The sequence below is a fragment of the Amblyomma americanum genome, chromosome 1, assembly GCF_052857255.1.
Source record: "Amblyomma americanum isolate KBUSLIRL-KWMA chromosome 1, ASM5285725v1, whole genome shotgun sequence".
Lineage (NCBI taxonomy): Eukaryota > Metazoa > Arthropoda > Arachnida > Ixodida > Ixodidae > Amblyomma > Amblyomma americanum.
The window spans coordinates 452,979,415-453,004,796 of NC_135497.1; the positions used below are offsets into that span (position 1 = coordinate 452,979,415).

General features: G+C 46.9%; 1 protein-coding gene and 1 pseudogene across 1 annotated transcript in view; both read right to left on the reverse strand.

The window, feature by feature from the left end:
• Positions 1–25,382, reverse strand: part of LOC144116004 (solute carrier family 53 member 1) — a 130,728-nt gene that overhangs the window by 25,471 nt on the left and 79,875 nt on the right. Inside the window, exons 9-10 of the mRNA XM_077650660.1 lie at positions 12,485–12,812; positions 2,634–2,834 (exon numbers count right to left, since the gene is read on the reverse strand). Coding sequence (XP_077506786.1) covers positions 2,634–2,834; positions 12,485–12,812 — 529 coding nt within the window. The remainder of the gene's footprint in view (positions 1–2,633; positions 2,835–12,484; positions 12,813–25,382) is intronic.
• LOC144116005 (uncharacterized) lies at positions 20,007–21,041 on the reverse strand (annotated as a pseudogene).

Sequence of the window (25,382 nt, forward strand, 5' to 3'; positions counted from 1 at the left end):
GGGCAAGGGGGTCCCCTTTAGCTCTCCTTCCAGCATGATCCTTTTCATGCCTGCATTGGCATTGCCTGCTGTGGGAGCCTGTGTGAGACAGGGGGTCATTCTTCCTGGTGTTTTCATGCTCCATCAAGCGTTTGTTAACGCAACTGTTTGTGCTAGTCCTTCGTCTTGTGTCCCGTTTGTGTTGCGCTGAGAGCGAAAATGTGCAGCAGTAGTCTCACCTCGAGGAGGAACGCATTCCCTTGTCAGTTACATTAACTGGCAAGGCAGGGCGCCAGCATCGCTGCTTGTGAGACTGCTGAAGCCCGTGCGCGGGAGAGGGGGCATGAGGCTTTTCAGCTGGGATCGTCGGCGCGAGTGGACGTGTCGCTCGCGGCTCCGCTCTTCCCCGGCGGGGCGAGGAAGCGGCGGGGAGACTGGCTACCGTACTCGTCCCGTCCAGGGGTGCGGAATATCCCTTGCCCTAGCGTGGGCGAACATTCGCTCGGAACCTTGCTGGTGAGTCGGACGACCTTGATTCATTAGTGTACCTTGTTGCTAGTTGGTGTTATTGTTGCTGTAACAATAAATGCCTGTTTGTGTCAGCCAATGTGTCGTTCCTTTGTTCCCTCAGAGCAAGGCCCGCCGTGGCTGGCGTGCGCTTGGTAGCGTACGCGATCACGGGGTAGGGTCCGGGCGGCTTTGAATCGTGTCAGCGGCGATTAAGTGGGGAGAACGTATTTATATCTCCCCAAGTCAACCCCACACATTTGCCTTTTGACTGGTGCAACACATTTGTGACTGAGGATGATACAGATGTATGCATGAACTTCGCATCAATGCTTCTTGCTTATGTATGGTGGGACTGGCCCGTTGCGTTTGGAACACAGTGTGGTGGATTTGTGGAGACCTTTTATTGCATTTGCTTTGAAAATTGTTGCTTGTACTAACATGTTTATGCGATTTGGTGCGGTTTCGTGGGATTCTGATGAGAGGCAGCTGCTGTTGTTCAGTGCGCCGAGTGTGTCAGGCTTCCTCAACATGCACCAAAGGACAATCTTGTTTTTGTTGGTTTTGTGGTTCGAGCCCGGATGCTCCTACTGCTGTAGTTGGTGTCGTTGCAGTTCTCACTGTCACTGACGCCTGAGTTACTGCTGCTCAGCGCCAAGGTGGCACTTTAGGCTAGTTGGTTAGTTAGTGTGACACAGTGAAGAAATACAGTGCTGTTCAGGAGAGCAAGCTGCCGGACTAGTTGGTGACGCATGTTTTGAAGAAGGCAGCGCAAAATATGGACGAGGGACGGAAGAGAGGACACAATTAGACGTTCAGAAGCGCTTGTGAACGTCTAATTGTTTCCTGAACGCCTAATTGTGTCCTGTCTTCTGTCCCTCGTCCATATTTTGCGCTGCCTTCTTCAAAAGATACAGTGCAGGAAAGACAAAACATAGTGAGAGAAAGTGGAAAGTGCTGCTTCAACTGAATGTTTATTTCTTACGGCGTTCGTCTCTCACTGTGTTCTGTACCTATTTGCTAGCTCAATGCACCGTGCACACAGGGCTGCCATGGGGTCCATGGCGTTCAAAACGGGAGCAAGAGCAGACAGCGTACACATATGCTCACTAACCACAAGTGGAAGAAGAGAAATGCGTTTCTTCTCTTCTTCCTGTGACTATGGGGGCAGAGAAGACTCTTCTGCTACTGAGAAATGTGCTGTAGTGCAGGGCCCCCTCATTGCTTTCCCTCTCTCATTCTCTCTACACGCGTGACACCTTTCCCCTCGCTTCCTCCTCTCACTCTCCCCACTGCACTCCTTACAGTGCTGCTCTGCTCCTCTATCTCTGTTGGGCTTCTCCTTCCCTCCTTGCTCCTCATCCTCACACACCAGTGTTTTGGCAGAACGACACTGGTACCGCTCTTGCAGTAAAAGCGCAATGTTTGGAAGATGATACTGCAGAAAGAACAGACACGAGATAGCAGTGACAGGAGGCAGCAGCAGAAATCCAGCACACTCAATGGCAGTGGCACGGGAAAATTCCTGCTCATCATACCATTGCACTGACTACACATAGCAAAGCAAGTACAAGTTAAATGGGGTTCCTGTGGCATGTACCTGCACTTTCTCCCCCCACCGATGCAGTCAACCATCAGTGAGACGCAGTTACTGCACCTGTCTTTTCCTAATTAGCTCCTTCTTGTCATCCTTTCTGCCACATATAGAGTAAATAAATACACAAGGCATGCTTTTCACATCAGGTGGTAGCTCCCATTACCTGGCGCAAGCTGTGGCTTTCGTAACTGGTTGAAGTTGCATTTAGGTGTAGCATTGGTGTAATTTCATCAAAATGCTTCCATTTGCAGCAGCATGCATCAGGTCCATGCAATGGTGCAGTTTGGAGCTGCATTCCTGCCACTGCTATCATCACGAGACCTCAACCTAGTGAAAGCAAGTGACACAAAACCGTGAGGCAAAGCATTAGCACAGTCGCTCTGCATGCATCTTCAGGTCATGTTGGTTGAGAGAGCTTCTAGCCCAAAGCCATCACTATTCCGATGTTTCCTATGAAGCAGACAGACAGCCCCCGTTTTTTTTTTCACAGCGCAAGCACTGGGAGTAGACTCAGTGCAGCTGAAAGAGGCAAAAGCTCACTGCAACTTACCCCTGTAGACATTGAACAGCGTAGAGAAGAGCACGACGAAGAAAGTGGTTGCATACTTGGTGGCGTTGGCCAGGTGTGGGAAGGCCTCTCGCGTGTCCCGGTACCGACGCAGGCACTGTGCAAATCGGAACCAGGCCGGCAGGCACGCCAACACGGGCCGCAAGGCCAGGTTCACGGGTCGGTTCATGCAGCGCGCCGCATCTGCAGCCAAAACCATTAATGAAGGGGTGGCAGTAACCAAGCACTCACACAGATAAGAATAAATTACTGTAGTTATGTTCCTATCATGAAGAACCAGGCCAGGGGGAAATGGAAACCAGATGCTGCATGTTGCCATCAGACCAGAACTCTCTGGCCTTGGCCTCACTTGTCACAGCTACAAAGAGGCCTGCACAGGCTTCTACACCACAGTCCAAATGCAAGCATGATAACAGGCAGCTTATTCACACACTGCAGCATATGGTCTGAGGAATGACAAATATGGGCATGCCAGTTTTGCAAGGGTACAATCAGTGCTGAATTTCCAAGTTCCAGCATCAAAAAAAGAAAAATACATAACTCATGATGCTGTGGGGTGGGAACAAAAAGCCAAACGGCCCACCCGATTGCGAAAACAGATGCAGACTGCTGGCGAGGAGCACTGGATGGCACTGGAAGCAGCACTACGCACACAGTTACATGGTACTTCAACGATGAGCAAGATAGGCTAGACACAGCCACTTAAGAAAGCTAAAAGCTCCCTGCGAGTACAGCACAGGTGCAACGTCAGACTCTCCCACATCGTTGTGAGGACATTGCTATAGGATGGGAACTGTGACTGAACACCACACACCATAAAGGGCTATAGACACCAAATTTTTGTTGGTGTGTTTTCTTCCTTCAACCTAGATGTTAGACACTGGCTTACATGAAGCACCGTGAGGTATTCTCCTACGACTACCAAGTAATTTATAATTGAATTCCTTCTCTTACGCTCTTTCAGTTTCAGTTTCATCAGCCGAGTGATGGTTGCGACGTGTAGCTGACCTTTAGGTCACATTACGAAAAAATGGCAAAATAACTGCTGGTATGTCATTTGCTGTAATTCCAGCTCTTGAAGCAGGCTGATTTAAGTGGTGCAGAGAATTAAAACTATGTATCAGCATTTATATTGCACTTTTTCCGCACCTTACGTGCCCTAAAGGTCAGCTACACGTCATAGTGATCATTCGGTTGATGAAACCGAAACAGTATGAGAGAGGAAATTCAATTATAAATTATTCAGTGGTTGCAGTGAACGCCACGGTGGTATTCATGTATTCTAAGATCTAATGCATCATCTGAAAAAAAAAAAAAAAAAAAAAGATGGAATGAAATCAGGTGTCTACAGTCCTTTAACTCAGCCATTTGAATGCAGATGAGCAGCAATCATCGGTCTGAGCTTTTCTTGAAAAAAGAAAAACACTCGTTCATATTCCTTTTTCCTCCTAACTCATAACAGTGGAGTCTTCAACTGCATCAAAAAATTATTTAGCTGGACTCTAGTTAGAAATGCCAGGAACGTGCTAGAAGCCTGCACTTATGTGGTGAAACCCGAGTGAAACGTAGATAACTAACAATCCCATCCTCTGCCCATCAAAAGCACCATAATGACTTCCAAATGGTACAGTCGGAGGCTAGAGAGGATGAGAAGTTAAGCTTGGACACAATTTCCACAGCTGCTCACCAGAGTCGGGACGTGTGCAGCTTCTAGGCCACTGTGCCAAGTGGCAAGTGCAGGTCATCCCCTTTTCTGCTCCTCACAAATGAGGAGTCATGCAGCATGGCTGGCGGCAGAGCCAACAGGATCAGAAGTCAACATCCTTTGAAGAGAGTCCTGTTGCCCAGAGACTTCACCTCGCAATTTCCAATACTGAGACAAACTGGCTCTTTTTGTTTAGATGGTCATGCTTCTTCACAGTAGCACTTGACAACATGACACAGAGCACTTGTTCCTTGAGCAGGGTCCCCTGCTTATATGAGCACGTCTGCACATGTTGCTTCTACTGACGCAACTGCAAAGATGTCTGCAGCTCATCAATTGATGCCCCTGAAACCATGCCAGATGTGTCCAGTAGTTTCATCAGAATGTGCAGCACGCTCTGCATTTCTCAAGTGGCACTATATGCGAGGTGGTGTGCTGTCCAACTGAATCTTGGCACTCAGAAATACCAGCCACCTCCTGGCTCGCTGCAAACCCTGAACAAATTCACTGAGAGACTGCACAACTAACACACAGCAGCCCCTGCCCCTTTCTCTGCTTGGCCGCAGTGCATTACACAGTGATAATCTGGAATGTAGACTCTGAAGGAGGACGTCATATGGTCAAGGTGAGTTGGCCTCTGCTGTGACAGTAGTGGGGTAGAACGAGAGATACTTGGTAAGGCAGTCATATGAGCTGAGAAAGTTTTTGGCACTTCCCAAGCCACCACTTGCTCTGGTCCCCAAGGTCATGCCGTGCTTTTGGTGAACTGAACACAAAGAGGAGCTGCAATTTCTGAGGCGTGCAGCAGAAAGTGAGCAACAAGGGTGACCATTCTAAGTAGCCTTCACACCTTTGCAGTGTCAGAGGGCGACTCCATAGCCTTGACATTGGAGACATTGCTGGGATCTGGAGTCACTCCTTCCAGACACCAGACCACTAGAAACTTGACTTCACGTACTCTGAGCAAGCACTTCTCTTTGCTGAGTGTGATATCCGCCTCCTGCAGCCAGGACAAGACACAAGCATGGTGGCACACTCATGCCCTTTTGATCTCCTATCCAGACACATTCAAAATGTCTAACATTTGGAAGCTTCTCCTTGTGGATGCAGCACCTGTATTTTGATGAGAAAAGGGCAGACACACCATGGAGGCACATCTGTGTCTGACCTTTCCCAGTGTCTGCCACTCAGACCTTTACAGTCTGTGCAGTGTGATTAAAGGTGCACTAAAGAGGAATCTGAACTCTTCTTTTTACCGTGGGAACTCTATCCGGGCATTCTTAGAAACTTCGAGTTATTGTCCTGTGTGGCTGATTGCCCTAATTAAATTGGATTAAACGTCCCGGCTCCCGCCCTTCTTTTTTAACTCAACGCGGTAGGTAGGAGGAGTCAACCAATGCGTCAGCCAGTCCCGCGGCAGAGTGATACGTAAATCAGAGTCCACGTGTATTTTTATTTCTGTGGGCCTAAATAGCGGTTATATTGTCTGTGACTGAAAACGTTTATTCACAGAAACAAAACAAACATATACAAAAAATAAAAGCGAAAGTGAACCGCTACTGAACTGGCTGAAAGGCACTCCACGTGTTGGTTGACTCCGTCCACCTACCGCTTTCAGTTCAAAAAAAGGCGGGAGCCAGGACGTTTAATCCGATTTAATTAGGCCACACAGGACAATAATTCGAAGTTTCTAAGAATGCCCGGAACGTGTAGAGTTGCCGCGGTAAAAACAAGAGTTCAAATTCCTCTTTAGCGCACCTTAAAGCTTCCATTGTGAATAACGAACTTCTATTCTGGTGAGGAAAGGCGGATACAGCATGGAGGCACACCTGTGCCAAATTCATTTTCTTCTAGTGTGTGTATCTTGCACTTTCACAGCCTGCATAAGCAACAGAGCTCCCATTATGAACACAGCACCTTAGTTTTGGAGGAGGCCAGACACGCATGGAGGCACATCCGTCTCTGACCTCTCTTCTGGTGCCAACAGCCCAGACTTTTACAGCCTGCATTACACTTAGAGCGCCCGCTTGATTACAGCACCGTGGTTCTAGAGGAAGGCAGACATAAGTGGCATTTATATGGCAGTGACAAAAGCATGTTGCAGTCAGCTGGCGCAGCAATCGCTCTGATAAGCCACCAACATTCACATCTGTGCGTGTCAAAGCTTTTACAATGATGGTGCTACCCTGCGTCACAGCTGGAAGTTAGGGCGCTGCAGTTGGGCCACTTCCAGCTGGAACAATTTCCAGTTTCTCGGGTGTCACTAGACAATGATCCGAGTAAACAGCACACATACACAAACCTGCTGCTGCCGGAGACGGTATTTCCCAGTCCCCCGAGGCTCTTACACTCCCCACTAAAACCTCTTCAGCTGTCCTTCAACGCCTGTGTACTGCTTAAGAGCTCCAGTCTGCTTATAGTGCCGATTGTAAAGAAGGCCAGACACAGCATGGAAGCACACCCAAGTCTGGCCTCTCTCTTGGTGCCAACTTACACAGCCTGTGTAGCACTCGGAGCTCCCACTTGATTACAGCACCCTGATTCTAGAGGAGGGTAGACCAAGAACTGAGGCGCACCCATGTGCTACTGCTCTTCTAGTATGCACGCCTCACACTTAACAGCCTATGTAACAGCCCTTCTATTATGAATGGAACGCCTTCATTCTGCAGACAGCACGAAGGAGCACACGTCTGACCATTTGCAGGTGATGTCTAGAGGTCACTTTTAAATTATAGTTTTAGATTTTCCCTTGAACAAAAAAAAAAAAAAAGAAGGATGGCGAACAAAGCATCTGAGCACACTGACGTCCAGCCTGTTCTTTTCCGCCGGTTTAAGCTTACAAGCTCTCCTTGTGATTAAGGGGTCTTTGCTGTAGGGAGAAAAAATATGACATCATATCGAGACACACCCAAGTTGAACCTTTGCTGTTGTTACCATTCAAACTCTTCAGTCCGTGTTTAGCATAGTGTTTCCTTTCAGGAGACAGCACTTTATTTTGCCAACAAATGGCAAATACTATGGATACGACAGAAGCCAACTATCTTTTTTAAAGAGGGGTGTGCTAATATTTAAAATTTCGAATGCGAATCAAATGTTTTTTACTAGGTTCATATTCAATTCAAGAAACTGATGTTCAAGAATTTTCGAATATTCTAAAATTCCTGAATATTCCAACAGCAATTGAATACAGCACCGACTTTGTTAAATTCGACCGTGGCAGCAAGACCAATTCGAAGATCAAGTTAAAAGTGTCAGGCAAACAGTACAAATGCACCCTCTTCGGTTTCTTCTGAGTCGTTTATCACATGGACCGGTCACAGTCAGGCGCTGAAAGAAATGAACCTCGAGCGAAATTCTACAGGTGGGCTTTTCCACATATCACATGTGATGTGAATAATATGGTTGAGCAACCGCTTCGAACAATTGCAACATGAAAGCACGCGATTTTTTCGTTTGATCCTTCCATAATGTGTTGCATACTTAGAGCCCTCACCAGGGCACTCGTTCTGCTGCCATCACAACTCTTCTAGGGCGAGTTCGTACACCTCATTTTGGTCAACTATGTCATGCAGAAAAGCCCACTTGGGGAATTTCGCATAAGGCTCCGACTGGGGTCCGAATCGAGGTGTCCCCAGCAGGGAAAGCGATCGCAAGCGATTAAGTCAAAAACCCACATGTCGCAGCAACTACACGTTCGTTTGGCATGAAACCATTAACATGCGCGTAACGGTAGGTGTGACGGCAATAGGAAGGCCCTTGTCACAAGGTCAAAAAATGAGTCTGGACACGTGGTTTTGTTTTCTGAGCTTGGCTGTGGCCCGCTGTGACGGCGGCTATCGGCTGCGCATTTGTCAGCTCTTCAAACACAGCTCCACACCACTGGTCATTTATTTTTATTTATTTTTCTTATTAGAAGCAGTCACGCCGTTCCGAAACCAAGGTGCATTCCCCTCACTTATGTCTGCATTGTTCTTTCAGAACACAGAAACTGTGTGCTCGTCATGGGCTTTTTGCTGTTTGTATGATGTCGATGGTGCCTCCTCAGAAGGCTTCATCGCATTTTTTTAATTATTGCGGGGCGAGGGAGGGGGTTTAACAGTAAATAACGTTTGGATAATTGTGGCATTTCTTCTAGTCCCCTGAAGTCCGAATTAGAGAGGTTTTACCAACCACCATGTTACTATTAGTTCTCAGTTGTGTCATTCATGGATTTCATTTTGATACTGATTTTTGCATGACCACAGTACAGGTTGCATGCTGTTATGCAGCTTAACCAAACTGAATACATCTCTGCGCATGTCATTTTTTTTTTATGATGCTGAGTCAGACTTGGTTTGTTTATTTCAGCTGCAAAGACTACACAATATTTTCAAATTTGAAAAAATGAGGAATGCAGCGGTTAAACGATGTGCCACTGCCATGCGGAGGAAGGTGCTGCCACTGGTGGGGCTTGCGAGACCCAGCTTGCTCTTCCTGAGCCACCTCTCGCAACCAATCATTAATTTAACTGCCACCTGTCATGGTGTACAATTTGCCCACAATCCGGTGGGCAGGCTGTGATGGCGCCACAAGGCTCCGCGACCTAGTTGGCCCACTTGAAACCTAGGGGGCCATCTAGGTTGCTTCAAGGTTAAGCAGGCTTCAGACAAACATCGGCGAAATCGCTGAGTGCGGGCTTAAGTGCTAATACACTAAAATAGGCTTTCCGTGATAAAAATATGGCTTTGGCGGCATAGTAATACCAGTATCGGCGGACGTCAGAAAACAGGAGAATCATGTTAACTTTTTAAAGGGATACGGACACCAAATTTCGATTGCATGTTTTATTATTTGTAATGATGCACAAGATATTACTATACACGGATCACCACGTGGTGTTCATCTACAACAGCAAAATAATTAAAAACTGATTTTCTTCTCTCGCCTGTTTCAGTTTCAACAGCTGAGCATAAGAAAAAAATAATGGACGATTTAGAGTGGTTCGGCCAAATGCAAATTAAGTGTGCTCCCACTTTGGTTTCCGCAAAACACTTGGTTTAAAAGGGCAATGCGATAGCAGCCTGTTCTTGATCCACTACGCACAGATGCAAATTAATTAAGATGACGACATCCAAAACATATTTCGAGAGACTGGCAGTTAGCACGCAGGATATTCAGATGCCACAATGACGCAGCGGTCTAATGCAGTGGCCAGCAAAACTGATCTGTTCGCACCACTGCGGGTTGGAAACCCACTTGAGCCATACGATGCTTTGCCATAAAGTCTTTTGCATAGTTGGTCATAAAGCCTGCTGGCAGGCTGCCCACAAACCAGTAGGCAGGTGGCAACCTGCCAGAGGCTTTGGACAAATAAACACTGGTGAAATTTAAGATTGGGGGTTTTAGTGCTAGCACACTAAAACTGCGAAATAATTACTGCTTCTTCACTCGTTATGTTCTGGCTCTAGGGGCAGGCTGGCTTTAGCATTGTAGTGAATTGAAACGATGAAGCAGTGATTTTACTGCAGTTCTCATGTTTCACATGACCTATTGTGAACAAAACCCCCACAGCGGGGCTGAAGCATCTCTTTGTTTTAACGACTTCGGTGCTTGATACTTTTCCGCCACATTAGATGTGCACAGGCAACAATGCATCATCCAATCGGCGGGACATTTACACAATCGCTTGGCCTGGTGATGATGCCTTGACTTGGACCTTTTCAGAGAGCCATGTGAAATTCTGCAAGTGGGCTTTCCCGCATGTCACAGCTGATCAAAACGAGACTACACAGCTGTCGCTAGTAGAGTTGCAAAAGCAACGGGATGAGTGCAATGTTGTGGGAGTTGAATATGAAGCATATTACTGAAGGACAAAACTATAAACTGCTGCTTTTGAGTTGTGATTCTTCGAAATAGGTGCGGGACATCTTGTTTTCATCGTGCTGTATGTGGAAAAACCCAATTGCAGAATTTCATACGAGGTCCAAGCCCAGCAGTGTCTGATGACGTTAGCGGTGCAATGTGACTGGTCCACGCGATAAACATTGCAGAAGAAAGTGAAAGGATGTTTTGTACTGTTCTCCTGACACCTTAAATTCCATCTTTGGATAATTCAGCCCAGTATTGTGGTTTTGCTACAGTCAGGCTTATGAAAGCTGGCGGTATTCGATCGCTGCTGATTATTCGGAAGTTCTCGAATATCTATCTGCCAAATCAAATATGAACTGGATAACAAACATGTTCGATTCATACTTGAAATTTTTAATATTTGCACACCCCTACCATCCACACATGTACCTCAAGTGTGCAAGGTAAGGTTGCCCGTTTTCTGGAATCCATTTTTATACAAACTGAAGGCATCACTTCCGGCGGTTTCAAAAACCACATGCGCTGTGTTCTACTAAGCCTGGTCATCATATTCACAGTGCTTAGTCTGTATGTCAAACTCAAGAGTGCAAGATTCTATGAATTGGAGCAGTACTTAGCGTGCACCACGAAAGAAGCCTGCACTTCACTATCATAACCTCTGGTGTGATGGTGAAGCCAGTGACTGTCCATACATTGCAGGTGGCCTTGGCAAAGTCAAGCTTGTTCCTGTGTCAAAGATTGTAACATCAGGTATTTTCCAGTGTATAAGTTTTTTTTTTTCTGCATTCTTCGTTGGTACATCTTATACATCTGCACGACTTAAATACGGTGAAAAATGAAGCGCCACCATATGCCATCTTTTCTGCTCCCAGTAACTGTGTCTGAAAAGAAAACTGATGTGTAAAAGAGAAAAATTCTAGTTATTACACAGTTTTAGCCCAGTGTGATCTGCTATTGTGATATGCTTCCTTGGGGAACCCAGCTGCAACTAAGCAGTGGCAGGTGCTCTGCGAGGCCATCTGCGCATGCGCAGATGGCTCCCCACCGAAGTGGTTCACGATATGCTAAAACTGCCTATTTTTAAAATTCTCCTAAGGGCAGAATCACATGCTCTCACAACAACCCCACTGCATGCGGCGGTGGCACAAAGCATGCGCCACCACCACATCCAGTCCAGTCATATTTTTGGAAGTTCCCATTTCAGTATCATATGGCTCTATGCGCGTCATGCGTTGTAATGGTTGTTCTTGCTCATTATGATACCACCCAAAGGCTAGTAACGTTGACACCGCCTACTAGGCAAAGAAGCTACGGTGCAAATTCAAGTTGCAAGTTGCAAGCCACTGAATATGCGCTGAGGAGCCAGGCAGTAGGGAGACATTTAGAGATGAGCGAAATAATTACACGGGACTGGCATAAACTCGCTAGAGCCCTCTGACCGATGAAGCTGTAGCGTGCCATAGTGGTCCGGCCACAGAAGACTATGGCACGCCCCAGTACGCCTGCCAAGCGCGAGCAGATTTGGTTTCGTGGCTGCTCAACCGAATGCTGGCGCCGCACTGTCCCGCTCCCGTCTGGCTGAGCGGGTCTTGTCAAATATATTTGCGAAGACCTGAGAACGACTTGTATCTGGGGTTCTTCTCCACAAAGCCAACAAAAAAAGGCAAGCCGTGGTAAGAAGGCACGCTTGTCAGAGCTCGAGGAACATCTGCGGATGGCAGCTGTCTTACACGTGTATTTTCCTCACATTCGCTGATGAAGAGATTCCTCAGCGTGTTTTTATAGCGTTTACCAAATGAACAGTTGTGTCTTATACACTGGTGTGATTTATGTGCGATATTTTTTTAATAGAAAAACTGCCATTTGCATGACTTGTAGACCAGAAAACACATGTCTAATCATTAGAGAAATTCATGGTACACTCAGCACTTATTTGATCGCTAGGTGCTTGCACAGTGATGTAAGGTGTGTAATTGCTGCTGCTGAAAACTGCCACTGAGTGGTGATGCTATCAGTGCCAAGACGTCTATTGGCTTCTTTAGCTAAATAAATATTAAATTCCCAAATATTTGCGTTGGGGCTGATGCTAGCAACATTATTTCATTCATGCACCTGACAAATAAAACCACGTGCTCCATTATTAGTGTTGTAGGGCCCCTTTAAAATAAAAAACATATCCAGAGTCCTTGACGTTCCACGACTTTTTGAGTGAAGCTTTTCATGTCTGCTCAACAGCAGCTCAGAATGTGGGCACTTGTCACGAGGGGCACTGCCTCCTCACCGCTGTTCTCCATCCACTGGAAATCAGTGGCGTAGAAGCAGACGAAGTACTGGGCATCGATGAACACAGGCACCAAGCTGTTGAGCTGGTCGGCCAGCCAGAAGTCTGCAAAGCCCACGTAGAAGAAGGGTGCAGCAAAGATGCGGCCCAGCACCCGGAGTAGCCAGAAGCGTGCCTGATGCCGCATGGTGTGCAGGGGGTTCACCAGGAACACCAGCATCAACAGCAGCAGGGCAAGAGGGTTGGCGTAGGTGGGGATTGCCAGGGGCCCCGAGTAGAGGAATGCCAGCACACTCAGGGCCCAGAGGACGCCGAAGATGGCAGCCATCTGCAGACATGGCACAGCATCACCAACATCGCAGGGACACTGGCTGGGTGGTACACAAGACACGTGCAACAACCATGTGAGCCCCAAATGGTTTCTGCACTTCCCAAGGTTCATGCTAGCATTTGCTCAAGAAGTACTTTGGTTTGGGCTAGTTGGTTCATAGCTGTTGTTGATGTCAGGACGGCGCGAGAAGAACAAGGACGAGAGAGGCACACGAACACAACAGAACAGGTGCCTGTCCTGTTGTGTTCTTGTGCCTCTCACGTCCTTGTTCCTTTCGTGCCGTTCTGACATCAACTATAGCGTTTGCATTCCTCCTCAAATGGATTGCACTGCTTTCTACTCTATGGCTGTTCACAGGTGTTGAGTTTAGCTTAGTTTAGTTTATGGGGTTTAACGTCCCAAAGCGACTCAGGCTATGAGGAACACCGTAGTGAAGGGCTCCGGAAATTTCAACCACCTGGGGTTCTTTAATGTGCACTGACAGTGCACAGTACAAGGCCTCTAGAATTTTGCCTCCATCAAAATTCAACTGCCGCAGCCAGGATTGAACCCATGTCTTTCAGATCAGCAGCCGAGTGCCATAACCACAGAGCCACCGCGACAGCTCTTATTCACAGGTGTGCTCGTGTGGATCTTGCAAGAATGGCCACATGTATTGGCCGCCTGCTGCCACAGCTTGATTTCCACCCAACGTATGGAGCGACAGACATCAAAGTGAAGAACTGCATTCACTTGAAATGGCCAGCACAGCAGTGGTGACTAGCCCTGCCAAAAGTTAGGCACTTTCAAGTCTTCTTTGATGGGAGCAGTGGTATTGCTACAGGCACATAAAACCAACACCATCACACACAGAAAAAAAATTATATTCCCTTATGCTTTCTTTTATTTCAGTGACCCGAAAGGAATGATTGCTTACACCTGAGGACGCAAATACGTCAAGCAGGAAGCGCCACTGCTGAGAGGTGTGACCAAGTCTGCTGACCTAATCAGTAGGCGCCTGGCAGCTAGCAGTTATCAGTGTTGCTTGTGGGCAACAAAAAGCCATTTTAATTATTCCAAATGGGCTCCAAACATACTTCTAGATACAGAAAGAAGGTGTAGGAACAGCGCTAAGAACAGGACAGAAGTCAAACATGGAAGCACAGGGACGGGCGCTGTCCCTGTGCTTCCATGTTTGACTTCTGTCCTGTTCTTAGCGCTGTTCCTACACCATGCAATACCAACTAGCCCGTCAACTCGCTCTCGTAAACAGAAAGAAGTACTGGACACATCGGAAAAAGCAGTTACGAGTGGGGAACACTGGTCCTACACAGTGTTGACAATCTGGTTATGAAGCATTCCACAGGCTGGCGCTCGCATTCAGTGGCAATCCTTGCAGAGTTCTCCGTAAACATACAACCGGCGCAAGAGAAGAGGCTCTTCACCTTAAGTAGAATGTAGCTTACATTTCATGCCAAACGAACGTGCAGTTGCTGCCTGTAAACGCAGCTATGCAGCTATGTAAATGAAAGTAGCGCTGAGGTGCAGTCATGGTCATGGGCGTATTCATGGGGAAATTGCGTACTCGTGCAGTAAATGCTGAATCCTGTAGATTATCTTGAAGCATCCATTTAGCGAATACAAAGACCGTTTGCTAAACAAGTAGCAGAAAAAAAGCGAGCAGCAGATACTATAATCAGCAGCCACGGATCCCGAGTAGTCTGGCAGCGTGGCTGCGCAGGAGGAGTGAATTGAAGACACCAACGGGTAGTGGTTGGTATGAACAGTGAGGCATATCGTGTCATTGTAATGTGACCTGGCAATTGGCTGACTGACGTGCTGTCAGCTACAGGCCATCGACACAGACATCTGCCGAGCATCAGTGTCGGCGAAGTGGAGCAAAGCCAAATACAAAGCAGAAACCGCGTTGACATTCGCGGTATGCTGAATGAGATTGGTCCAAGTGAGCTGCTTGGTTTCACAACTCTGTGTCGTCCCTCACTCACTTGGCTTTCCTCAGCTTATTGCCAAACCGACCAAGTTTGCTGGCATTTCGAAAGCGCCGCTATGCATAGCAAGTGCACTATAGCAGACGACGCAGCAGTCCGTGTGTCACATCTTGTAGGGCCCTTGTGAGCACAGGGTTGCTGCTCTTGTCTGGTTGTGACATCATAGCACACCCCGGTGCTCAGAAACCAAAACCGCTCAGTATAAATAATGCAGCAATAAATTATTAACCGTCCATATATGAATCGCGGAGCATGGATCATGCATCCTGGTGCAATACTCAACGTCTGCAACAAAGAGAATGCCAACCAAAAATTTGGTGTCTCCATCCCTTTAACTTATGTGCAATCATGAGACACTATTAAGGTGGGGAGAGAGAGACTTTAGGAGTAATAATAAAATATTCTGCTGCAATGATATAATCAATGCTACATTAATGAAACTTAGAACAAATGATGCACAGAAGTAGAAGTCTAGAATTGTGAAAAAAGCTTCACAATTTTTAAAAATTTTTTCACACATTTGCCCCAATTTTTTGCACAATTGACTCTTAACACAGCACTGAAATTTGCAGTGTGGAAAGGAACATTTACGTTACATAAGTGGAACCAGAATTATAGGCCTCAAGAAATTCTAGCTTTACTTGTGTAACATAAATGCTGCCTTCTGCACAACTAATTTCAGCGCTGTGTTATGAGGCATTTCTGAGAAAAAAAGTGCACATTTGAAAAAAAAAAAATTATATTTCACTACAACATCTGGACGTTATTTGTGCTAAGCTCCATTAACGTAGCTTGCCACAAAATATTTTGTTATCACTCCTTCTAAAGTCTCTCTCCATCTTAACATAGCTGGGTACAGTTACAGTAGAACACTGCAGTTTTGTTTCTCATGAAACTGCAGCAAAAAAAAAAAAAAAAAAAAACAAACAAACAAACAAACAAAAACCCAAATATACCAGCTGAAAAATGCAGCAGTCGAGCACAGAGTGAAAAAAAAAGTGCTTCTTTGTCTGCCGCTTTTTTAATAATTATTTTTACAATGGCTATTTGCAATTTTCACGGCTTTGTGACTCTCATGGTAGTTTTGCATGCTCAGAACGTCCAAAATGCCCTATGATGGCTCTTTGTCTGCCTCAGCCGCTGTAGCAGTGAGGAGGGAGCATGAGTGAAGTGGGCAAGGTTGTGGCACATGTGTGTTGCTGTGCTGTTTTTGCAGCGGCTGCTTTAATACCATACAGTCCTTGCCTATTGGAGTTTGCAAACTGCATCATTTAGGCTGCTGGAAACGAGAGAAAAAAAAAATGCATGGCACAAGAGCAAAAGCCTTGGAGCCAACCTGCACAACTGCACCTTCCTGTGCTGCGCCTCCAAGGCTAGGAGGCATTGGTCTGCCATGGCATAGTTTCGTTTTTGTGCCATCAGTTGTTCATGCTAGCATCGCAGCAGCAATGGGCTGTACCAACAACCACAACAAAATTTACACCACCCACAAATGTGCGGGGCATCGGTGTTGACACCGCTAACGAGTGAAGAATCTCTCTTGCCTTCCGGCCCATTGTGTAAAGAAGGGTTCTTACTTGAATTTCTTCCGTTTTCTCGCTGAGACCGGATGCGAAGCTGTAGTCTTCGAATTCCTCAATCCAAGAGGGCCAGTCTGCTGCGTTGTGGAAATCAAATGGCTGCGGAGGCTTTATCCCAGCCATTGTTGCTCGTTGCTGGACGCTCGTTGCTGCCGTGCCTTCCGTGAAGACTTGCACCACTTGCAAGTCCGCTCTGTCGGACTGCATACGCCCCTGACGGTCTATTCCGGGAGCAGCCATCCCACTTCTGACACCATGTCAGACACGTGTCGTAGGGCGGTGATAAAGGGAACTCTCGTTTATTCCGATGAAGTGCAATATATACAGAAGCGCTAGTCACATGACTTTTGTGATAAGTGCGGGATGACAGCCAAAGAAGTGTGCTCGTGTTTTATCTGCAGGCTGACGTCACATCTTTCCCTTTTTGCAAGCTAAGTACATTCACAATAACTCAACAACACAGCTCATAGTTAATCATTAACTCCAAGTCGTTTCGGCGTCTTGATTATGCAACCGCAGCGGGTGGTTCTCCGATGTCCAATGGTTTCGCTGGCGTGACCGGCATACTTCACTGGCGTTGTAGCCGGTAATTTGGCGGGCAGTTCGGGAACTTGTGGCTTCGGTGTTACGTCGATCTCTTCTTGATGGTGATCCCGTTGAACCGCCGATGGAACACTGTCATCGTCTCCCGTCTCTGGCAGTAGGAGGAGATGGCGTCTGTTCCGGCGAACGGCGCCTTTGTCGGTCCCCACCCAGTAGGACCGTGGCGTTTGGGACGGCCGCAGGATAGTTCCGGGAGCACCCTTGTCTTTCAGCCACACTTGATTTCCTGCAGAAAGTCTGGGCAAAGGCCTGGCAGCATGACGCTTGTCAAAGTATCTTTTCTGCCTGTTTCTGTATTCCTCATCCATTTTCTGCCAAGAAGAGCTAACAACACAGGGTTTTAGCAGAGATTGGACGCAAGGTATTCTTGAGCGCAATCGACGGCTCATCAAAAGTTGTGTTGGACTGTAACCTGTGGGACCCGGCGAGTTCCGGTAGTTCAGCAAAGAAATGTAGGGGTCCTCTGCTTTCTTCAAAAGTAGCTTTATCGTTCTTACCATGCGCTCAGCTTCGCCGTTGGCTTGTGGGAAGAGCAGGCTAGTTGTGACGTGCTTGAACCCGTACACGCTTGAAAAATGCTTGAAAGCAAACGAGACAAATTGTGGTCCATTATCGGATACCACGGTGTTTGGGATGCCGTGCCTGGCGAAGATACTCTTCAGATGGTTGATAACCGCTTCTGATGACGTATCGCCTTTCAGCAAGGCCAGCTCTGGATATCTGGAATGATAATCCCCAACAACAAGATACACGGCGCGTTTTATTTCAAATAAGTCCACGCCGACTTTTTGCCATGGTAGCTCTGTCGTTTCCGAGGGAATCATTGGTTCCGCGAACTGAACACGTTCACTTGCACACACATGGCAATCAGCTACAGCTTTTGCTATCTCTTTGCTGAGCCCCGGCCACCAAACAGATTCCTTTGCTTCTGCTCTGCAGCGAACGATACCTTGGTCCCCTTCATGTATTCGTTCGATCATTTCCTTCCGCAGACTTCGCGGAACAATAATGCGAGCATCTTTCAGCAACAGGTTCTTGCAAACTGAAATGTTAGCACGGACGGGCCAAAATTGCCTCAAAACGTCTGGGAGCCTTTCTTTTCTTGGCCACCCGTGGTGGCAGGCTTTCAGCAATGACAAGCATTCCTGGTCTTTTTGTTGCTCAGCTCGTATGAGATTCAGCATGCTTTCTGTAGCCGGTAGGCCCTGAACGATTCCATCGACGAAAGCAGATACGTCTGAGACTGTCAAGGCGCCTAGAGTATGGTTAGCAGCGTTCGCTCGTACTCTTGATAAGGTGTCGGCTGTCGCAATGCTTTTGCCGGGAACGTGCGTTAGTGTGAAGCAGTACCTCATCAAGCGCATTCTGAATCTTTGGATGCGAGGCGGCATAGCGTCCAGAGGATCACGACCGAGCAACGGAAGTAGAGGCTTGTGATCTGTTTCGAACAAAAATTTCATACCTCTTAAAAATTCGTCGAATCGTTCAGCTGCCCATGTCAGAGCTAACGCCTCCTTCTCTATTTGAGATTATTTTTGTTCCGTCTTTGTCAGCGATCTCGAGGCATAAGCAACCGGTCGTCGTTCCCCGGATGGTTGGATCTGAAATAATACAGCACCAAGACCATATGATGAAGCATCAGCCGAGACTATTGTCTCGTAGAGAGGGTGGTACATGGCGAGGCACCTGTCCGAGCTGATGGTTTCCTTGATTTTGCAAAACGCTTGTTCCTGTAGCGGTCCCCACGACCACTCATTGTCCTTGCACAGAAGGCTGCGTAGAGGCGCGCTCATAGACGCTGCATCTGGAAGAAACCTAGCAAGATGGTTCATCATTCCCAGAAGAGAGCGAACTTCCGTTACGTTCTGCGGCCTCGGAAATTCTGTGATGGCCCGCACTTTTTCAGGATGCGGCCGCACGCCACCAGCGCCAAAAATCATGCCAAGGAAGGATACTTCTTGCACTGAAAAACAGCATTTTTCTTTGTTCAGCGTCACTCCTTCCCGCTGTAGTCTTCCGAGCACCTTGTGTAAGCGAGAGTCGTGCTCTGACTTATTTGCGCCGAACACAAGAATATCGTCCATGTAGTTCAAAACACCTTCTAATCCTTCCAAGACTTGCGTGAACTTCCTCTGAAAAACTTCTGGTGCCGAGGTTATACCAAACGGTAGTCTGCGATAGCAGTACCTGCCGTATGGTGTTATGAAAGTGGTGAGTGTTTGGCACGACTCCGCAAGTTGGATTTGGTAAAATCCTGAGCTTGCGTCTAGTTTCGAGAACACAGAGGCTTCCCGAAAGCTTCCCATGATCTGCTCTACGGTTGGCAATTGGAGGCGCTCTCTTCTTACGAAGTTATTTAGTTGAGTGAGGTCGACGCAAATCTTGACTGAGCCGGATGGCTTCAACACCGGCACAATTGGCGCACACCATTCCGTCGGATCCTCGACCTTCCTAATCAGGCCTTCCCGCTCAAGCCTGTCAAGTTCCTCCTTAACCGCTTGCTTCATCGGGATAGGAATCCTGCGCGGGGTTGACACTGCGTAGGGGATTGCATTTTCTGCCAACCGTATCGTGTGCTCTCCTGCTATAGATCCGATTCCTTGAAATAGCCCTGGGTACTGTTTCGCGACCTCGTCGGACGTTTCTAGTTCGTCTAAAAATCGAACTACCCCAAGGGCATTTATTGCAGGTAGCCCTAGTAAAGGCATGTGCAAGTTTTTTACGACATACACTGTCTGCTCGCAGCGATTGTCCTTCCATGCGATTTCGGCTTGAAACTTTCTGCACGTGTCAATGCCTGCGTCACTTGGTCCCCTTAGATTTGCTGCTTTCTCAAGATAGCTTGGCATTCCTGGGAAATTTTCCCCCACGACCGTGACTTCTGCTCCAGTATCGACTTTCATTTTTACTTCATGGCCGTTTATCTGTACCGTCACGAAGTGCGCAGACAACTTGCTTTGTCGCGGTGTAACTGTGCCGAGGAATTGGTGCTCGTTATCTGGGCAGTCGTTATCTGGGCAGCCAGGTGCCGTTACCCCGTCAAGTTTTCTTTCTCTGTTTTTAATTCGACAAGCCTTTTCGAAATGCCCTAGCTTCTGGCAGTAAAAGCATTTTTGCTGCTTCGCTGGGCAACTAGTTCGCGGGTGCATCGAACCTGCGCAATAAGTGCAGTTTTTTTTCAGAAGCGGTCTTCTTGCGACGCGCAAGTGTAGCATTCCATTCTCTCTTCTGTTCTGTTTTCTTGTTCTTTACCACTGCAACATATGTTTCGGCGCTCGTACCTTCCCGCTGTTTCAAGTCTGCTTGCTGCTGCTTTATCGTTTCGCTTGTTCGGGCCCTTGCTAGTGCGGTGGCCAATGTTAGCTTAGGGTCCATTTGAAGCTCTTCCGACAGCGCTTCGTCTAGAAGGCCAACTACAAAGCGATCCCTTATTAAACGGTCCTTCATGTTATCGAAGTCGCATCGCTCTGCTAACTTGTGGAGGTCGGTTGCAAATTCGTCTACAGTTTCCCCTGGCTGTTGACGACGTCTGTTAAAACGGGCGCTCTCATACACTGTGTTCTTCGTGTGAACAAAATAGGCTTCAAACTTTGCCTTTACGACCTTGAAAGTCTTCAGGTCTCCGTCTTTTACCGCTAACGAGCGAAGAATCTCTCTTGTCTTCCGGCCCATTGTGTAAAGAAGGGTTCTTACTTGAATTTCTTCCGTTTTCTCGCTGAGACCGGATGCGAAGCTGTATGTAGTCTTCGAATTCCTCAATCCAAGAGGGCCAGTCTGCTGCGTTGTGGAAATCAAATGGCTGCGGAGGCTTTATCCCAGCCATTGTTGCTCGTTGCTGGACGCTCGTTGCTGCCGTGCCTTCCGTGAAGACTTGCACCACTTGCAAGTCCGCTCTGTCGGACTGCATACGCCCCTGACGGTCTATTCCGGGAGCGGCCATCCCACTTCTGACACCATGTCAGACACGCGTCGTAGGGCGGTGATAAAGGGAACTCCCGTTTATTCCGATGAAGTGCAATATATACAGAAGCGCTAGTCACATGACTTTTGTGATAAGTGCGGGATGACAGCCAAAGAAGTGTGCTCGTGTTTTATCTGCAGGCTGACGTCACACAGTGAACTGGAAGCCGCCAAACAAGGTGGTGGTGGTGAAGTGCCACTGGAGTGTAGAGTCTCGCTTTGGCTGTGGTGTGATGTTGCTGTTTCGCGTGAACCAAACGTTGTGGGGTTTAAATTAGAGAAATAGTATGTCTTTTCCACTTAACCATGGCACACCGATAAACCACCAACCCCACCCCGTGATCGATCACATGAAACAAAGGAACCATCTGACACAACAAGGTATTTAGCGCTGCAACAACAGTGACACTGGCTAGCAACAGAATACGTTATGGAATCGAGGTCGTCAGACTCACCAGCAAGTTTACGAGCGAATGTTCGCCCATGCTAGTGCAGGGAAGAAGCTCCGAGGCTTGATGGGACGAGCTCGCGGGATATGTTCCCACGAGGCCTCGCCACGCCTTTTAAGATCCTAGAAGTTCAGTCCCTTAGCAACTAGAGAGCTCCTCCCAGCAAGGCGCAGGTAGGCTGTTTCGACGTCGCATATGGCCCTCTCAGCGTAAATTCTCTGTGCAGTTGCACTTTTTGTTTGTGTTTTGTTTTTGCCGTGTGCGCCTCGTGTGCGTGGAAGAGAAAAAGCGTAACTAAAGAGAAAAAATTGCGCAGGTCTATGGGGCCTAAACAGTGGCACATTTAGAGGGTTAGACGGGGCTCAACTTCAAGCTGTGCCCCTCTGGAAGTTCAAAGTGGGGTTGAAAGCTACAAAACGCAGTACCATGTGTGCTCTTTTGTTTGTCTGTACCGCGCACCCACCCCGCTCCCATTTCATCGCATGCTTTTGTAGCATCGCTGCACTGCATATTACTCACCGCCTGCTTCTACTTAACAGGACCTGCAATGCTCAAGAGAAGGGGTAGCGAGGAACTCGTGTCCACACAAGGACAACTGGCTGTTGTTCATATACAGGGCGATTTCTTTTAACCTTTGCAGATTTTTTATTTCAAGACTGTGAGGGATACGAAAGTGCAATCTGTTGAGCTGGACTGTACAGCCAGGCAGACATTATGTGCCTCATATGAATCAATAACTAGATGACTAATTAACTTAAAAATACCAATAAACTTTTTTAAAAATTTTTGATTTTAGGAGGCAAGGTTATATTGCGAACTTGATGGCTGTCAACACCAAAGGTGAGCCCTGTTTTTCAAGTTTCTTAACCAGCATTAGGGTTCAAAATATCGAACATCAAAAATACACATTTGAAACCTCGTAAAATGTTGGCTTTCCAGCATTGAATAATTGTAAAATGGCATCTCTTGCACTTCTTATGCATCAAATACGGGCACAGTTGGTGCATTTGATGATGTAGAAGAAGTTAAATCAACTTCGTTGAAGATGCCACGTACAGCAACGCCATTTTATAATTTGGTGATGCGGAAAAGCCAATTCTACAAGCTTTCAAATGCACATATTTAACGTTTGGTATTTCGAACTACATTTCCATCAATTTGCCACAATTTGGCCCCTAAAATAAAAAAAATATAGCAGTTTTCAGTTAATTTAGGTTAATTAGTCATCTAATTACTGATACATACGAAGTACATATTATCTACCTGGTTGTACAATCCAGCTCAACAGACCGCACCGACGTATCGCGTACAGTGTTTAAAATTAAAATCTGTAAAAAAATCACCCTGTAGATTTGCATCCCGGTGATTTTGGTGCATTATGTACATGCACGCAAAAGTAAAGCGCATTAAGTCTGTTAGCACAGCGTGGTGCAAAGTGAAAATCTCAACTTTAAATGAGAAAGAAGTAAAATAGGGGCTGGAGGCATCACCTTCCTCACTATTCATACAGCTGCACAGCTATGGGATGATTTATTTATGAATGTCTGTTTCTTGGCACACATTTACTTCCTTGTGTAGCAGTATTTGCTGACCATATCCTGTTAAGCTTCAGTTGCTGCGCTGGTGTGGGGCCAGCACACGGTAAATACAGATGTGAAACTTTTGAATAAAACCCTGATGTTTGATATATTCTCACTTAATCAGCGGGCCCTGCAGCGTTATCAGCACTAACGTCCATTGATGTGGATTTAAATGTTGCATAACACAGAGGGGCAAAGATAAAGAGGTGCCCACTAGAAGACAATAAGCAACAACAGCAAAACACAGCCAAACTTAATAAAGGAAGGCTAATATTCTAAAACTGGCTCTTTGAAAATGAAAAACAAATGGATAAATGATACTTTAGGCCTGTGTGTTTGTGTCGCGTCAATATGGACGGCTGTCAGAACAAACCTCGACTGCCACAAACAGATATTTCGTTTCCCGTATTTTGAGTGCAGGTCACGAATGAAAGTGCAAATCTCTGAGTAATAGGCTATTTTTTTCTCCGTGGTTGAAGGCTTTACACAGCCATCGTGGTCGTTCGACGCACGTTACAATTTGTTCTATTGCATAAATGGTCGTAAAGACTACGCTCTCTGCAGCTTCTACTATGGTGAGGGCCGATTGAGTACAGATATGTACTAGTGGTGCATGGGGCACAGAAAAAGAGATCCACCATCCCACCATGAGCCGGCATCGCGTGTCTCACTGACCACTATGGGTGCTCCATACTGCACCACGTTATTTAAAAGGCAATGAATTCACACTAAGCTGGTGCAGCTTTTCACTTAATCAGTGCCCTCAGCCATGCATGTGAATGTGTATGGAACATTTGAGTCCACGATCTGCTTTAGCTGGCGTGGCCGTTTCCTGGCCCGCTTAGCTGTTGGATAGCTTGGCGACACCATCTTATAACGCATTCTTAGTCCAGAGCGTCGCCTTGAAAGAATTGCAGGCGGCACTTTAATGTAATGTCCACGGTGAAGCTGTAGACCTAAAGCGGTATCTACTACTATCATGGTGCCCACACCCCGCTTCTGCTATCGAAGCTTCCTTAGGCGCATGGTGGAACTAAGGAGGTGTCTCTTGTAAGCTTCACTGTTGCACTGCTCTTCGTGGACACACTAAAGTTCTGCGAACAGGGCACTGAGGCTGTCATCTGCATTCTGCAACAGTATTTTTGTCAAGTAATCATGACTCCATATGTTATGTCCTGAAAGAAAACTGCAGTAGATGCACAACAGCTTACACTTTCTTCCCTAAATGTGTCTTACTTACCTCTCATATTTTAATTTAGATCAAAAGAACTATTTATATCAAGGAAATATTTAAAATGTAATACACTGAAACTCATGTTACAGCTTGTTAATAATATTTCGTGTTCTGCACTACAGTGCAGAACACGAATACTATAAGACACTACACAATTCATCCAGTGATCTTGTTGAAACATGCAAAGCCTGACCTGTATGCAGCTATTAGGATTGAACATTCTTTGGATTTATCTCGTGTTTGGTGCATGACAGCTTTAGCTGCTTATGTGTCATAAAAAACAGTGCACATAACCCCTAATGTTATTGAACATACTGTAACTTTGCTTTCTTTCGTTTCTCAACATAAAGACCAAGATATTAGTGACGCATGGGACGCGCGCGACCCCGTTCTCCTTTGGCGCTGTGTTTGATAACTTTGGAGCGCGCTTTATTCTCCAGAGTGAGGAGCGCGAAGACAGACGTACCGCCCCTGCCTCTTTCAAATGCCCAAAGTGGCAGCAGCGGCACAGCTAACAAAAAGGAATGAAGTAATAAAAAAATAGAAGGGAAGAGCCTCCTCCCTCCCACCCCGCGTGTCTTCCTCACTCCTACAAAACAAATGTGAAATTTGAGCACAGCTCTTCATGTATTTTAGTTCTGGAATGGCCAACCTCCTGGCTGTCCATTCCTCTGCTGCTCTCACCATGGCAGGTGGTGAGAGAGAGAAGGATATTTTAATAAGAGGAAAGGCCGGCCAGCTGGTGGTAACATGACCCTGGCCTACCACTACCTGCCACTACTGTCAGGCAGCGTGTTACGTCGACTATGGCGATAATGCTGATGCCAACGACTACGACGCGGAATCCAGGAACAGGCACCTAAGAGCTGCGCTCTAAAAAAGAAGGGCATGCATCGTCCCTCTTAGCTCTGTGCTGACAGCTCTGGCCATGTGCACGTTCGCACTAGCCCCCATGTTGCTAGGTGTGACATCACGGTGTCTCCGAGTTGAACCAGCCTACCCAGCGCCCCTCTGGGTGTGCCACAGTTGCTAGCAGTCTGAACTACTAGCATGTAAAAAAATTTGGCCTTGCCCCGACGGGGGAGAGTGCCGTGCCAAAACATTCGCATGCAACAAGTTCCTGAGGCAAAAGAGAGAGAGAGAGCTGTCCCTCCTGCACCCACAACAGTCACG